This window comes from Syngnathus scovelli, chromosome 1, assembly GCF_024217435.2.
Source record: "Syngnathus scovelli strain Florida chromosome 1, RoL_Ssco_1.2, whole genome shotgun sequence".
Lineage (NCBI taxonomy): Eukaryota > Metazoa > Chordata > Actinopteri > Syngnathiformes > Syngnathidae > Syngnathus > Syngnathus scovelli.
Genome location: NC_090847.1, coordinates 5829302 through 5844228, shown reverse-complemented (window position 1 = coordinate 5844228; position 14927 = coordinate 5829302). Strand labels below are relative to the sequence as shown.

Below are 14927 nucleotides of genomic sequence, written 5' to 3'. Positions count from 1 at the left end.
ACACAATAGCACAGTAGTTAAATACAGTTCAAATTAACCCCAAAGGTTTATATACAATATTTACAAAGGTGAAAATAAAGGCCATTTTCATTGCTTGGCACAAAAAGAGCTGTTATGATGAAAAAAAAAAAATCGAAAAATGTTTATTTAATACATAATATGCCTCTTTCCGTGATCAGCAGGGACAGACGCCTCACCACCTTTGACCTTAAACATGATTATAAATACAAAGACGAGAGCTAGATGGCTGGATAAATTGAAGGCAACACATAAAAACATGGTAAATACAACACCCGCAAGCCCCCCTAATGCCCTGATGTTGCTTTTACAACACTGACAGGGGTTTTTAGTGTGACGTGCTTGGCTGACAAACTTCAACCGCTGTCGTTTTTGTTTTTGTCGCAAAAGTGCTTTGTATCAACCTGCCTGCTTGACGGTGCACTGCCTTTCCCGCACCACATAGACACTCAGTCATTGCCCCAGTGCAGTCCCAATAAGTCACAACAGTAAACAAGTCGGTGTTCACAGTGTGCTGTCAGCGCCTCAGCCACATCTCTTTAATCTACCCTCTTTGAGCTGCCTTGGTTTTCCTTGCCGCCAAGGCGTATAGGAGGGAGACAGTCGGCTAATTACAATAAACAAATATGCTCAGAGCTGCCTCTGTGAGCTTGGCATAGGTTAACAACTGTGCTATAAATGTTAAATGAAGCTTTAAATAGGAAAGATTGGCGCAGTTTCCATAGTGATCTCAGCTGTGTACTTTCTTGCTTGGCAAAGTTTAAATTAATCTTAGACTGGAATCTGCGATACACACAAGAAAGAGCGATGGTTTGCTACCCCGAGGGCCTGTTTGATGTCTCTGTCATGTTTTCCCTCAATTACTGTAACTTTGGGCTTGTCGAAGCCTCGCCCGGATCTTTGCTGTAATGAAATCTAGTACACTAGCGTTAATGTCATCACGCATTAGACACAACTGCATTCACCCTTTAATGATGACTTCTCTCTCTCTCTCTCTCTCTCTCTCTCTCTCTCTCTCTCTCTCTCTCTCGCTCTCTCGCTCTCTCGCTCTCTTGCTCTCTCGCTCTCTCTCGCTCTCTCTCTGGCTCTCTGCAACAGGTGGGACAGTCAAAATGATGCATAGTAGGTGCAGCATGGAGCTGTATTGATGGACATGTTAACAGACAGCGGTCTCACACTCATTGTGAAGACTTTCCAGGCCGATGTGGCAGATGACACAGGTGAAATTGTATTACTTGACTTGCACATTATGTACTGTGCTCTGCAAAAAAAAGATAATAGTCCACCTCTGAATTTGTTTTTTGCTACAATGTCCATTTACAGTGAAACGTCAAAGGACTTCTGGGAAGCTGGTCGAAACTGAACTTTTTTCTCATGAGAATAAATGTAAACATGGTTCCATAGGCAAACTGTGACCTTCAAATGGTTTTCGTTCATTTGTTTTCTATTAGAATTGTCAAAAACACTCCCTTTCATTACTCAATAAGCTTTAACGATTTCAAAATTACTTTAAGAATAAACGCAAACTATTTGTGCCACACCAATGCCTTTTTACAATGTTTCTACAGTTCTGAATAGCATCGACCATGTGAGAATTAATTCAACTTCGCATAACTATCTGAGGTTAAACGCACAACCCAATAGTTGTTAGCAGATCTGCCTCACAGCGAGTTTTGAATTTTGGGCTCTGGCCTTCCTGTCGGTTGGGTGCGGGGGTGGTCGGAGCTAAATGAAATGAGCTTTGTGGTTCGCTGATTTAGCACTGCTTTCAAGGACAAGCTTAAAAACGAGTCGTGCGCACTGTTTTGAGCAGGGAAAACATTGATTTTTAGATACCGTATTTGCCGGTGTATTGGTCGACCTTTTTCGATCCAAAATCGACCGAAAAAAATCGACCTCGACTTATACACCGAGTCATAAAATTTAACTTCGTATTCATCACTTCAAATGTGATGGTAACCAAGGCCGTTTCTCATGCATCTCATTGTGCGTTGCACTTAGAAAATTTGAACCGGCCGGCGTGCGCGAGTGCGCGGCCCGCTGGAAGTCGAATGAGGCTCAGCGATCTCCTCCGCGGTGCTTATAAACAGCCGATCCGCTCGGCGGGGGCTATTTTCGGCCACTCGGCGCGTGCGCACGGCCTCCCGGATGTGCCGGGCGGCGTGCGCGAGTGCGCGGCCCGCTGGAAGTCGAATGAGGCTCAGCGATCTCCTCCGCGGTGCTTATAAACAGCCGATCCGCTCGGCGGGGGCTATTTTCGGCCACTGGGCGCGTGCGCACGGCCTCCCGGATGTGCCGGGCGGGTGCGCGAGCTCGCCGGCCGCTGGAAGTCGAATGAGGCTCCGCGATCTCCTCCGCGGTGCTCATAAACAGCCGATCCGCTCGGCGGGGGCTATTTTCGGCCACTTGGCGCGTGCGCACGGCCTCTCGGATGTGCCGGGCGGGTGCACGAGCTCGCCGGCCGCTGGAAGTCGAATGAGGCTCCGCGATCTCCTCCGCGGTGCTTATAAAGTGCCGATCCGCTCGGCTTGGAGCTATTTCCGGCCTCCCGTTGGTGCCGGGCGGCGTGCGCGAGCTCGCCGGCCGCTGGAAGTCGAATGAGGCTCCGCGATCTCCTCCGCGGTGCTTATAAACAGCTGCATGCGCACGGCCTCCCGGAATTTGAACACATTTCGTCAATAAATTTCGCATATTGAATTTTGAAGTTTAATATAATGCAACAAACGCGGCTCGGTGGCGCACTGGGTAGCACGTCCGCCTCACAGTTAGGAGGGTGCGGGTTCAATTCCACCTCCGGCCCTCCCTGTGTGGAGTTTGCATGTTCTCCCCGGGCCCGCGTGGGTTTTCTCCGGGCACTCCGGTTTCCTCCCACATTCCAAAAACATGCTTGGTAGGCCGATTGAAGACTCCAAATTGTCCCTAGGTGTGAGTGTGAGTGCGATTGGTTGTCTGTCTCTGTGTGCCCTGCGATTGGCTGGCAACCAGTTCAGGGTGTCCCCCGCCTACTGCCCGATGACAGCTGGGATAGGCTCCAGCACGCCCGCGACCCCCGTGGGGACTAAGCGGTTCAGAAAATGGATGGATGGATGGATAATGCAACAATTGAGCTCGACTTATACAAAGGATATATCATAAAATCGTAAATTTCCGTTGAATTTTAGGGGGTCGACTTATACACCGAGTCGACCTGTACACCGGCAAATACGGTATCTTGAATGTCGAGATATTTAGATCTAGCTATGATAACAATCATTCAGTCCCACATTTTTTTTTGATGCGTTAAATCGATATAGCAATATTCAACACCCATATTGCATCTTTTTCCAACATTGTGCAGCCCTAATGACCAGCGATACCAGGTGCACTTTAATTGGTCAACAAAGGGACGTGCATTGCTAACACAATCACGTCCACTTCAAATGTCCTTTGCAGGTTTTGCAGATTAGATTCCCATTAAACATGAAATATTAAAGATGATGCCATTGTTTCTTTGCATTTTTCATGTCTGAGTGTAAGCAAGAACACTTGCATTTCTGAAGACAAAAATCAGTACTATCATCAAAGAAAATAAAAGTTCATAAAAATATATGTATTATTTTAAAGCTCTAAGCCTCAGTTGGTGGGCAACGTAGTTCATTTCCATAGGTGTGATTGTGAATGGTTGTTCTTCTGTGTGTGCCCTGCAATTGGCTGGCGAGCGGTTCAGGATTTGCCCCGCCTGCCGCCCAATCAGCTGGGATAGGCCCCATCACACCCGCGACCCCCCTGAGGTTAAGCGGTTCACAGTTTAAAATATTAATTAAAGATGAAAAACTGCTTGTGGCTTTGCAACCTGTGATTGATTGGCATGGAGTAGCATGTCAATAGTCAGCTACATGTGATTGAGTCTTGAAGGAGCTTTTAGCCCAGAATTTCATTCATGATGCAAAATTATGTCGACTCGTAGATGAAAGCCACTTATTTTGGAGACAATGCTGGAATAGAAGCAGGAAGGGAAGACAGGTTCTGGGATAAGGACCGCCATGAATCATGCTGCACTTACTCACCGCTTATTATGAACATCCTGTACCGCCTGCATTGATTTTTCCCCACCATTCACACAGCATATATCTTCTAGTGAAGATGGAGCAATAGGTAGCAAACAGCTTCTGTAGTTGGCCTAGCAGCTGGATGAGTGAACGCCCCAGGTGGCTGAGCTGAGGGAACAGCTACATCAGCATTTTGTGAATGTAAGGGCCTCGATATATAACAAGGATAAGGCGCGCGGGACTTGCAAAGGAAGCAGATAGTGAGTAGAACAGGGACTAAGTCAGCATGGAGAGGGAGAAGTGATGAAGATGTCATACATGGAGGGGAACTATATTAAAAAAAAAAAAAAAAAAGTCAGCCTATCAGCTATTTTCATTCGCACTCTTCTCCGGTGATATTGAAGCGATTTACTTCCACCAAGGCAGTTAAGTTTCATCGCTGTAGGGCTTCATTTGTTTGTCTGTCTTTTACTTTTGGTCATTGATTAATGTAGGTATTCTTTTAGTGTTGCATGGTATATTATGTAATTTATAAAGCACTTATTTAATCCTAATTATAGTGCATTGAACCTACGTAAGCCAATGTTTGTCAGGAATGAAAGTAATTATATTAAATTGACAGTGCAGAAACCAAAACAGTTATTGTATCTTTGATATTTACACGGATCATTTCATGGTAATGACTATGCTAATTAAATTTAGGTTAAAATGTCTTATCTAATGTATGGGTCTGATGGAATGAATGTTTGACTTTGAGACAATGTGGACATGAGCGCCTTCACTTGCAGTATGTCCGGTATGTGCTGAAAGAAGAGCCCAGTCTAATCAGGTCTCATCCAGGTTGGCAGAGGGTTAGGCTGTCTAGCGTGGTCAGGCGCGGCAGGGCTGAGGATCCCGACCGTTCACCGCCGCCTGCCAGCAATCCATGTCTCTCCATATGGTCGGTGTGAGTGGAAGGGCCAGAGTGCATGAGCTGTTTCTCATCCAGCCTCGGTTCCTATTCAAACGCAACTTGTCCTACAACAGGATCAGCTCCATATATGAACATCTTGCTATGTGAGAAAAAACATACTGCATCGTGGCGGCTGTAGTCCTTGTCTTGTTCACATCTGCCAGGTTACATGTAGAAGGAACATGAGATTGTAGCTAGCTAGTGCTTGTGTGGCTTCCGATCTCCATTTGACCTTTAAAGGGCTAGAGACACCGGTATATGTATAAATTGGTTTTAGTTAGCTTATGGGCTTATAAATATAAATTGACGCTCGAAACAACGAAAAGGAAGCTGTTGCTCTGAAAAATGTAATTTAAATTTGCCGCACAGACGAGTTTGACTGCACCGAGCCGCCAGCCGGAAGTGACGTCTCATGACGTCTCAAGTTGTACGCGTTTAGCTTCAGTGAATGTAAACAAAAAGAGAAGAGGGGCCAGTGCGGAGACGTCGGGCCAGGTTTGCGGCCAACCCAGCTCGTCTCGCCGTGCCTTCCATTATCCTGGCGTACGTTCGTTCGCGGGACGACAAGATGGGTTGCGTTCGCCTGATAGGATCCACGAACCGGACAGTGCGTGCCTGCTGTGTGCTCGTGTTCACAGTGGCCTGGTTGACTGTCATCTTTCCGGACTCTGCTGTGCATCGGGAGCGGCTAGCGTGCTATCACTCTTATTGTTCATCTTCTTGTTTTATTTTTCCTGTGTTGTTTACTTGTATGTGCGTTGTGAACTCTGTCTTATCTTTCCGGACTCTGCTGTGCATCGGGAGCGGCTAGCGTGCTATCACTCTTATTGTTCATCTTCTTTTTATTTCGTTTTATTTTTCCTGTGTTGTTTACTTGTATGTGCGTTGTGAACGCTGTCTTGTCACCCTGGGATAGTGAGAAACGTAATTTCGATCTCTTTGTGTGTCTTGACATGCGGAGGAATTGACAATAAAGGAGACTTTGAGACTTTGACTTTGAAAAGTATGTCGAAGCGTGACGGGAGGGGCACAATTCAGAAAACGTGCTCAGCTCGTCGAAAAAATGCGATTTAAGAAATAAAATTAAAAATGCGCCTAAAACCTAAACCAAACGCTGCAGATGTTCATTTCTTCAGTCGCAGTGGTCAACTCGGCACTCTACTCTTTTTACTATGCCAACCTAACCACAGTGACGGGAGAGGCACAATTCAGAAAACGTGCTCAGCTCGTCGAGAAAATGCGATTTAAGCAATAAAATTAAAAATGCTTATAAAACCTAAACCAAACGTTGCAGGTGGTCATGTCTTCATGTGCCGAGATCAACTCGGCACTCTAAAGCCCCCAAGAGCACTTTTTACTATGCCAACCTAACCAGAGTGACGGGAGGGGCACAATTCAGAAAATGTGCTCAGCTCAGCCCAAGTGAACTGCTAGATTCATATTCTGCGTCAAAAGAGGTTTCTGAATCGGATAAAATGATGCTAATATTGCCGCTAGAAACGGAGCTGTCGCTATCATCTGCCATGTTGTTTGGGTTTGTTGACATCCAGATGTACAACTTGTGACGTCACAGTAATGGCGCCGCCAGTTTGGCTTCGTGCGGGACCCGATCGATAAACTGGCATTTCATTTCAGCTTTATTCTTAGTAATCGGTGTCCATTTTTAATTGCCAATGCGGCAAATGTGTTCACTTTATACATTCTATCAAATTCCGTTCTAATTGAAAAAAAAAAAAGGGATGTCTCTCGCCCTTTAATGTCAAACATGATTTGTCAGCTAACGTCATTGCTGTGTGTGGGTGTGTGTGCGTGCGTGTGTGTGTGTTTGTACCTGTCTGACTGATCTGTGGCACATTCTGAACAGCTGAAGAGCTAATGGTCCAGCTGGAGACAGATGGCCCCTTGATAACACTATACCCCCGAAGCCAATAACGCACATGCTTCAGTCACACACATGCACGCACACATTCCAGGCATGCACACACTAGATATGAATTTTTAATCTCATATAAACCCAGTCCAAATACATTTTGAATATGCATTTAATGTGTGTTGGCAAATTGAAAAGACTGGTTGGTATTGTAGGATTCCCACATCCTGACTGAGTAGTGGTGAATACTACTGCTGTAGATTATTTGTAACAATTTTACTTGCGGTCAGAATAATTAAACAATAACATGACAAAAATATTTGAAAAGTAATGAAATAAAATACAGGAGATGCTGATTATTGAAGGTATTAAAGTGTACATACTGCGACAGACGATGTTTTGCTAAGTCTAATTTGCTCTGAGTAACTAATCTGAAAATGGCCGCGAGCTGTTTTACTGTGGGATAACTGGCCTACTGAGGCAAAAGCATTCATTCAAGTTACAACGGCCTGCAAGACTGACTTTGATGGCTTTTGGCAGATTAGATAGAAAAGGCTACACATAAACTGAAATTTGATTTAGACAGAATATGTAACAGTGCTGTCGAGAGAAATTCTATGAAATGTGGAGACGAGACTATTAGACATAAACTAATTCAAAACAGAATTTAGGTTGTAAATGTAGGTCAATGCTTTTGATAGCGCAGGGAAGGCCTGTCGGGCCCTGATACAGCACCACTGTTTTATACAATTTTAGATACTTTAGATAGCAGGCAGAGCGTATTTGCAAGGCTCAAAATAAGCAGTTTGACATCGCAATTTGTGGACTGAAAATAACTTTGAAGCACTAATGGAATAAGCGCCAATGGAAGTGATTTTCAGCCACAAACCCGAATAGCAAAAATGAGGGATGAGAAACAGGAGGACCAACAATATTTATATCTTTCTGCGTGTGTGGTCCATTTTTGTTTAATTGTTTAATTTAACTCAGTTAATTAAAAGTAAATTCCATACTATCCAAATAGTCTCAATAATCCCCTAATTGATTTATTGTTTATTGTCCTAATATTTCTGAGTTTCCTGCAAATTAAAGAAATGTTTGGCACCATTTAACAGAAAATATATCGTAATTGCTGTGATGTTCTTACAAGCTGACAAGTTGCTGTTTTTTTCACTTTTCTGACGATGAGAGGAAGCATATTTCTCAGGGGATTAGCATGGTTTAATGATGTAGCATACACGTATGCTTTTCATGACCAGCGGGCTTGTTGCAACATTTGTGCGGGACGGAAGCCCATGAGACGCGCTCTTGCAAATTTCATTACCTTGCTGAATCACTCAGATCATATGCATATTCAAAGATGTGCCCAACAGCAACACACCCATGGTGAATACTGTTTGTTCAGCGCTCTTCCCCTGAAGCATTTACCATTACATCAATAATGATTTGGCACATCTATTCAAAGATGGGTGACATTACTAGTTAACCTCTATGAATGCATTATTTTTTTCTTTTTGATTGGAATTTTAATTTTCCAATAGAAATAAGTGTGGTGTCTCAGCATAGGGATTGCAAACAGAGGCAGGTGTGGATCATTTTACTTCGACAATTTCCAGCATATGGGCTTGCTATGTCCCAAGTGAACGTACCTGCCTCCACTGCTGTGATCTAATTATGCAGCGCAAACACATTTATCTGCCTGCTGCCACAAGCTTGCTTCTGTGTGTTTTGATTGTTCCTCATCAGTTTTCAACTAGTAAACAATGTCCCAATCAGCTTTGTAAAAAACACCCAAAAAATAAAACTATGAATTTTGTCACTGACATGTTTGTAATTGTGGGTGTCTTTGAGACACTTTATGTATATACACCGTGATAGTGAACTGCTCCCTGTGCGCTTAATGACTCCTTTGATTCAGTAACTAACAATGTGTGTTTGCTGTGTCCACCATACACGTAAATACACAAATACATGCATACACGCCTGGCACTGTATTGATAAATGGATGTAAGAATGCACCGCAAGACCAGCCACAAAAAAAAAAAACACAATGAAAAGCAGCCCACCGACAGACAAAGTCTTCTGAATTTTTGCCATGATTCCAAAACAGTTGCAGTTGTATTGCTTTCATAACATTTCACAAAAATATTCAATTTCACTGACAAAAATATTCAATATGCATAAGCCAGCACTGTAATATCGGTTGCGGTTTAATTCATACTGTCATGTTTGTTTTAAAATTCTGCACTCTGGTTCTTAATTAATAATAATTGTTTCAAGGGCACAGACAAAAAATACAATTTTTACTTGTCAAGCAACTTATATATATTTTCTTTTTCCCAGCAGGGGTATGTGACCAGAGTGGTGACCTGAGTCTAAGCAGACTTGATGCTGCTCTCCCACCCCCACCTCCTCCTGCAGTGGAGTCATCCCGGCGGCTCTGCCCAGCCCACCAGAGACCCACGCTCACGTCACCGACACTCTCCTTCCCTCTCCCCCTTGGCACTGACCCCTCTTTGGGTCTGACAGCAGCTCCATGCCCTCCCTCCCATGAGGTTCCGAGCCTCGTCCCTCATTTTCAACACACCCCGAGTGCCGCCTCGCTTCCTAACCCAGCTGTTAGCTCCTGGGGCCCGATGGGAGATACCCAGAAGAGCATCCGGTTACCTGCTGCCACCTCTCTGTCACTGACAATGATGGAGCCTGACAACGTATCTACCCTGACAGAGGAGTGTCTCCTTCAGCCGGGCCGCACCTGCCTCGGTTGCTTCATTGAGAACTGTGACGCCACCTCCGAGCAGAACCCACCACACGAGCCTAGCACGAGCCCTAATTCAGAAACTGGACTAAGTGTACGGATAGGGGACGTAAACCGGGAGGATTTCTCTGACATCAACAACATCAGCATCCGGTGCCTGAGCCATGCGGGGGAGGCAGTGAGTCACTACGGAGAACAGCTCCTCTCTGATCAGCTACTTAATTTTCCCCTGCCGAAAGCCTCTGATGAAGGCAAGCGGGTGCAAGGAAACAAAGCTACAAATGACTGTGACGACCCCCAGGACGATGCGACAACCAAGAACTTATATGAAGGACTGTTACTGGACAAAGTCAGTGGGGAGGAGGTACTGTTGGCTAACGCCAGCCAGGACTGGGGTTACTTTGAATCCTTCATCAGCGAGAGTAAGATGGAGCTCCTGGATCTATGTTCTAAGAACGAGCTGTCAGTCAACCTCTTCTCTGAGGAAGATGTTGACAATTTATTTGATGATGAAGATGACGACTCTACGTTAAGCAGTGACGTTTGTTCACTAAAGATTCGTTACGAGTCGTTTCAGGACAACATGAGGGAAAAAACAAATGTGCTCCAGGAGGAGACACAGTTTAATTTTTTCCCTAGTGTCCTGGCCAACTGTGCCAAGAAAGAAGAAGGAGTAGGAGTCTTGAGGAGGAGTGTTGATGAGCTGCAGCCCAAATCCGATGAGCTCGTCCTGCAACCAGAACAGGAGGAAAACCCAGGAGACTGCAGCAGCCAGAGCCCTCTTGATGGCTCCCAAGGCTCACCTATGTCAACTCCTAAAGTGAGCTATGTAATAGACTTTAATTCTACAGAGGAATCGGGGGAATTCAGCGACGACAGCTCCTGCACTGGCTCCTCCTCAGACACCGTGCAGGAGGGCAAATTTAAGAAGGGTCACTCCAAAAGATTCCTCAGTCCTTCAAATCCACTCAATTATGGTTTGCGTTCCAAAAGAAAGGTTCGATACAGTGATGATTACTTATATGACGTTGACTCACTTGAGAGTGAGAAGAATGCAGAGAAAAAAGAGAAACCACCGCCTGGTCAGAAAGAAGAGGAAGACGTAGACTGGTGTCCCAAAAAACGGAGGAAATCGTGTCGTAAAGAGCCGCCCGTGGTCATCAAATACATCATCATCAACAGGTTTAAAGGGGAGAGACTCATGTCGGTGAAACTGGGCAAATTTAACCCCGCGGATAGTAGCGTGAGCTTAAATGCCGACACAATAAGCAAATACCAAACGCTGGCTCCACTGAAGGATTACTGGCAGGCGAAGCAACGAGACAGACAGGAGCGGCTCAAGCTGGTCGCCAGAGATAGACAGCAACGTGGTTTTCATCTCAACGGACGCCACCATCGTCCTTTTAATTCCAGTCATCTTAAAAGAAAATACAAGATTGCAAACAGATTAAAGGTTCAGAGGATTCACACTGTAGAGCGATCGGTCATTGTGCACGGTTCTCTGCCCTCTGATCAGGCCCAAGGGGGCGTCACTAAAGAGGAGGGCACCCTTATGTTAGGGGGAATAGCAGCAGCTCCCGACATACCAGTCACATTGGACTTAAACTCCATCTCTGACCCAGTTGTAATCAAGAGTCGCTCGCAGGAGAGGGAGGAGAGAGAGGGGAGGAGGTTGGGAAGGAATAAAATAGTCCGGATAAGAAAATTCAAAAGCGAAGCCAGACTGAGAAGCCTGAAAATGAAAGCAGCAGAAGGAGAAGATAGGAAGAGCGTGACAAATGAAACGGATGCCCATGCAGCAAACACTGAGGAATTTACTGTTGGGGCAACAGACGCAAGCATTAACTCAACCACAGGCAAACCAGATTTCTCTGACAATGCGATCGCGAGTGACACCGATAAGGTGAAGTTTCCATTTGTTTCATCCTCCTGTCCTGCGAGCAAAGCCTCACCCTCAGAGGAGGTGGAAACTGGGGTTCCTGTCATCCCAGGGGGCTACCTACAGACCCTGCTAGATGCCACAGACTCCTCTGGAGGGACATCTATCCCATATTTCCCTCAACAGCCCTCTAGGCAACAGTATCCTGTGGGCCTTTCCCTAGAGGAGAAGCAATTTTGCTCCCTTCAACTCGCTCAAAGCTGTGTACTCTCCCCTCCTTCAGAATCGGAGCTCCAACAGTCCCCCCAGAATTGCCCCAGTTTCCCCCAAATGTGGCATCCACAGCTCTGCGCCAATCCTAACCAAAACTTTGGACCTGACACCCCTGAGACCCCTATCTTACCCAACAGCTTCCCAGCCGCCGTACCCGTAAGTGAGAGCCTACCCGTTTCTAACTACAGCCAAGTGAGCCCCGAGGGCGAGCGGGTACTATACAAGAAGAATTACCTGACTGAGCCTGGACTCCAGCCTGGGTCAGATCTGCAAGTATGCCAGTCAACCTGTGTAGAGCGCCAGGTGCAATACCAGAGAGGGTCTCTGTGCACTGACAACGGAAGACTCATCAGCTACGACTCGGTAGGTTCCCTATCAGCTTCCTCGAGCAATTACAGTTCACTAAGCCTCAAATCGTGCGAGCGAGAGGGTGAGGAAGAGGGCCGAGACAGTTTTTTAGCTCACTGCAGTCCTAAAATGGTGATTCAGCAGAGTATGGATGCCCTTACGCCACTTAGGGAGTCCTCAGACCTGCTGGACATCTCCAACTTTACCCCTGACAAATTTAGACACTCGTCATTGTCGGAGCTTTCCCCGCCGGAGACGCCCAACCTCTCGCCGCAGGTTGCGGGACGTGAGATGAAGATACCAGGGAATGTCGGAAAGTATCAGGATGTGAACGATACGTCCACGGAGCGCAACAGGGACGTCAAGTGGAACTGTGACATTATGCAGCACACGGGAAATGCCTACACAGTGGAGGACAGTCAGTTTCCACTGCACAACTTTAATAGCCAGGATGTCTTATGTTTAGATAAAAAAGGGAAACTGGGGGCGACAGAATTTAATGAACAGACTGATAAAATGTCAGGGGCCAAAAACATCAAGTCAAAGCGGAAAGGCAACTACAAACAGGCAGCTACGGTACAGAGCCCAAAGAAAGTTCGGGCCCCCAGAACCCCCAAGTCAGAAAAAGTAAAGACCCCCAAGCAGAATTCCCGTTCAACCAAAAAGATTAAGGCCATGTTAGAGGGGAAGGCGGCCAAGAACCAGGCAGATGGGTGCGACTTAGGCCTGACTGACAGCACAAGCGGCGGGGACTGGTCTGGCACTGGCTGGTCAGAGGGCAACAGTCTCGTCGCAGACGACCAGAGAGAGTTTGAGGAGCCCTCCAATATCCTGTCCAACATCGTTTCTGGCATGGCTGAGGTCCAGAGATTCATGATGGCCTCCATTGAGCCGCTGTGGAATCCCATGTCTGAGGCTGATGCACCCTTTGATGCCAATAGCCTCAACCTAAAGACCCTTAAAATCTTGGCAGGCACTGAGTCCGATCTGAAGAAAAAGGGTGCCGCGCTAACAGGGCCTGGGAGAGGCAGGAAGGCAGGGGGGAAAGGAGGGAAAAACCAGGCCAAATTCAACCCCACTCATCCCTTATTCCCTCAACTGGCTCTGGGTTGTGACATGTTTGACAAACCCAACTTTATCAACCCCGGGCCTGCGCACAAAAAGTTGTACCGTCACAAGACCAGTGCAAAGTTTCCTCGCATTGAAACGCTGAAGGGGAAGCGAGCGGAGAGAGACCCAAATAAGGACATAGCACTGATGAGCTCTTTTGAGAAACTGAGGTAATATTTCATTATCAGCTGCTGTTGACCCCCCTTTTCTCTTCCCCCCCCACGATACCTGAGCCCTCCCTCACAAGCATACCTACACTGACGCTATGCCAGAGCTGCATGAGAACTAAGTTCCCCCTTGATTTCTCTCACTTCCTTTATTCCCCCAAAAGGAAATTAATATCTGCATGAAAAATTTCTTGTACGTTGCAAACTACCTATTGAGTGATTGTGTCGAGCTTGATTGAGATTTAAAAACGACCATGGCTGCATTTTCCTCGCTTTTGTTGTTTCTGCTTTGTTTGTTCTTCTTATAGTTGTTGGGTTTTGTTTATGTTTTTGTTTTGTTTTTTTCTTATTTTTGTCTGGGGAAAAAAAAAGAGAATAACCCTTGAAAAATTGTTGGGTAAGCTTTTTGAGGAGCTTTCTTTTTTTGTATTTTCTCAGCAACAACATGCTCCCCTGAAGTATGTATTTATACCCTTTCCCTCTGAAGATGTAGCTGTATACATAAATGCATTGAGTGACATCTACGCACCCCTCCTCCTCATTTGTTTTTGTATGCAGAATGTGGATGTCCTGTTGTTGCCGTCCTTCATACACTGCCTGGCTCATTTCAAGAGGGAAACCTACAATTAATGAGCCCTATTTAATCCCAAGGCATCTTGAAAACGCAAGATGGGACCATTTTGTATTGATGACATATCAGACGTCTTTTTTCCTCTTGAGGCCGGAATGACTTTCTTTTGTCAAGCACTTATTTTTCTTCTGGAGCCTTGAGGAACTGGTTATCTACATTTACATTTTTACGCCTCGCAAAGTCATAGAAGCTTCACCCTCAGAGTATTTTTGTCACTGTTGCTGTACAGGGACATGCAATATTTGCAACAAAAAAAATAAAAGAAAAAAACACGGAGATAATTATACCTTAAAATTAATGTGCCAAAAGTAACAATGCTGTGTAGACGACCTCTTATATATGTGTGAATATTTGGCTGTTCCTATTTTTTATCTACCGGAATATTGGCTCCTTACAGACACCACAACAAGAATTCTTTGTTTGGGACTCTGTCTCTCTCTTTGTCTCTCTCTCACTCTCTCTCTCTGTCTCACTCTCTCTCTGTCTCTCCTCTCTCGTGTGATGAAAGGCACCAACAGCTGGCAGTGGTACACCACCACTCACTAAACCAAATCAGAAACACTCTTCTTACCCAACACCCCCACCACCACCACCATCATCACTTTGTTTGCCAAATTCAATTTACCTCAACATCGCACTGAAAAGCAACAAGCGAGAGAAACAAAAGGGGAAATCTTCTCTGAAGGCCACTGAAGAGGATGAGAGGAAGATGCATTCAAACAAGCTTTCTGTGAACCAAGGAGATTGTCATTAGGATGTTTGAGGCTAAGCAAGGAAATTATTTGTCAGTTGGGGCTGAGCCTCACTGAATAGCTCTTTTGGACTGAAGATTCAAGGCAGTTTATGACACACATTTGGATGCACGTGTCAGTCCCAAATGGCAGTCGGGCCTT

The 14927-nt window shown here is 45.6% G+C and overlaps 1 protein-coding gene across 7 annotated transcripts in view; it reads left to right on the top strand.

The window, feature by feature from the left end:
• Nucleotides 1–14678, top strand: part of nexmifb (neurite extension and migration factor b) — a 175857-nt gene extending 161179 nt beyond the window's left edge. For 2 of the 7 annotated variants that reach the window (XM_049746875.2, XM_068651777.1), the window contains exons 2-4: nt 1117–1238; nt 9212–13406; nt 13962–14678. In XM_049746875.2, the coding sequence (XP_049602832.1) occupies nt 1166–1238; nt 9212–13406; nt 13962–14133 (4440 nt within the window). In that variant the 5' untranslated portion in view covers nt 1117–1165 and the 3' untranslated portion in view covers nt 14134–14678. Of the gene's footprint in view, nt 1–1116; nt 1239–9211; nt 13928–13961 lie in introns of those variants that run through there. The other 5 variants (XM_049746883.2, XM_068651780.1, XM_068651778.1 and 2 more) reach the window with 5 other exon arrangements.
• Nucleotides 14679–14927: the final 249 nt, after the last annotated feature.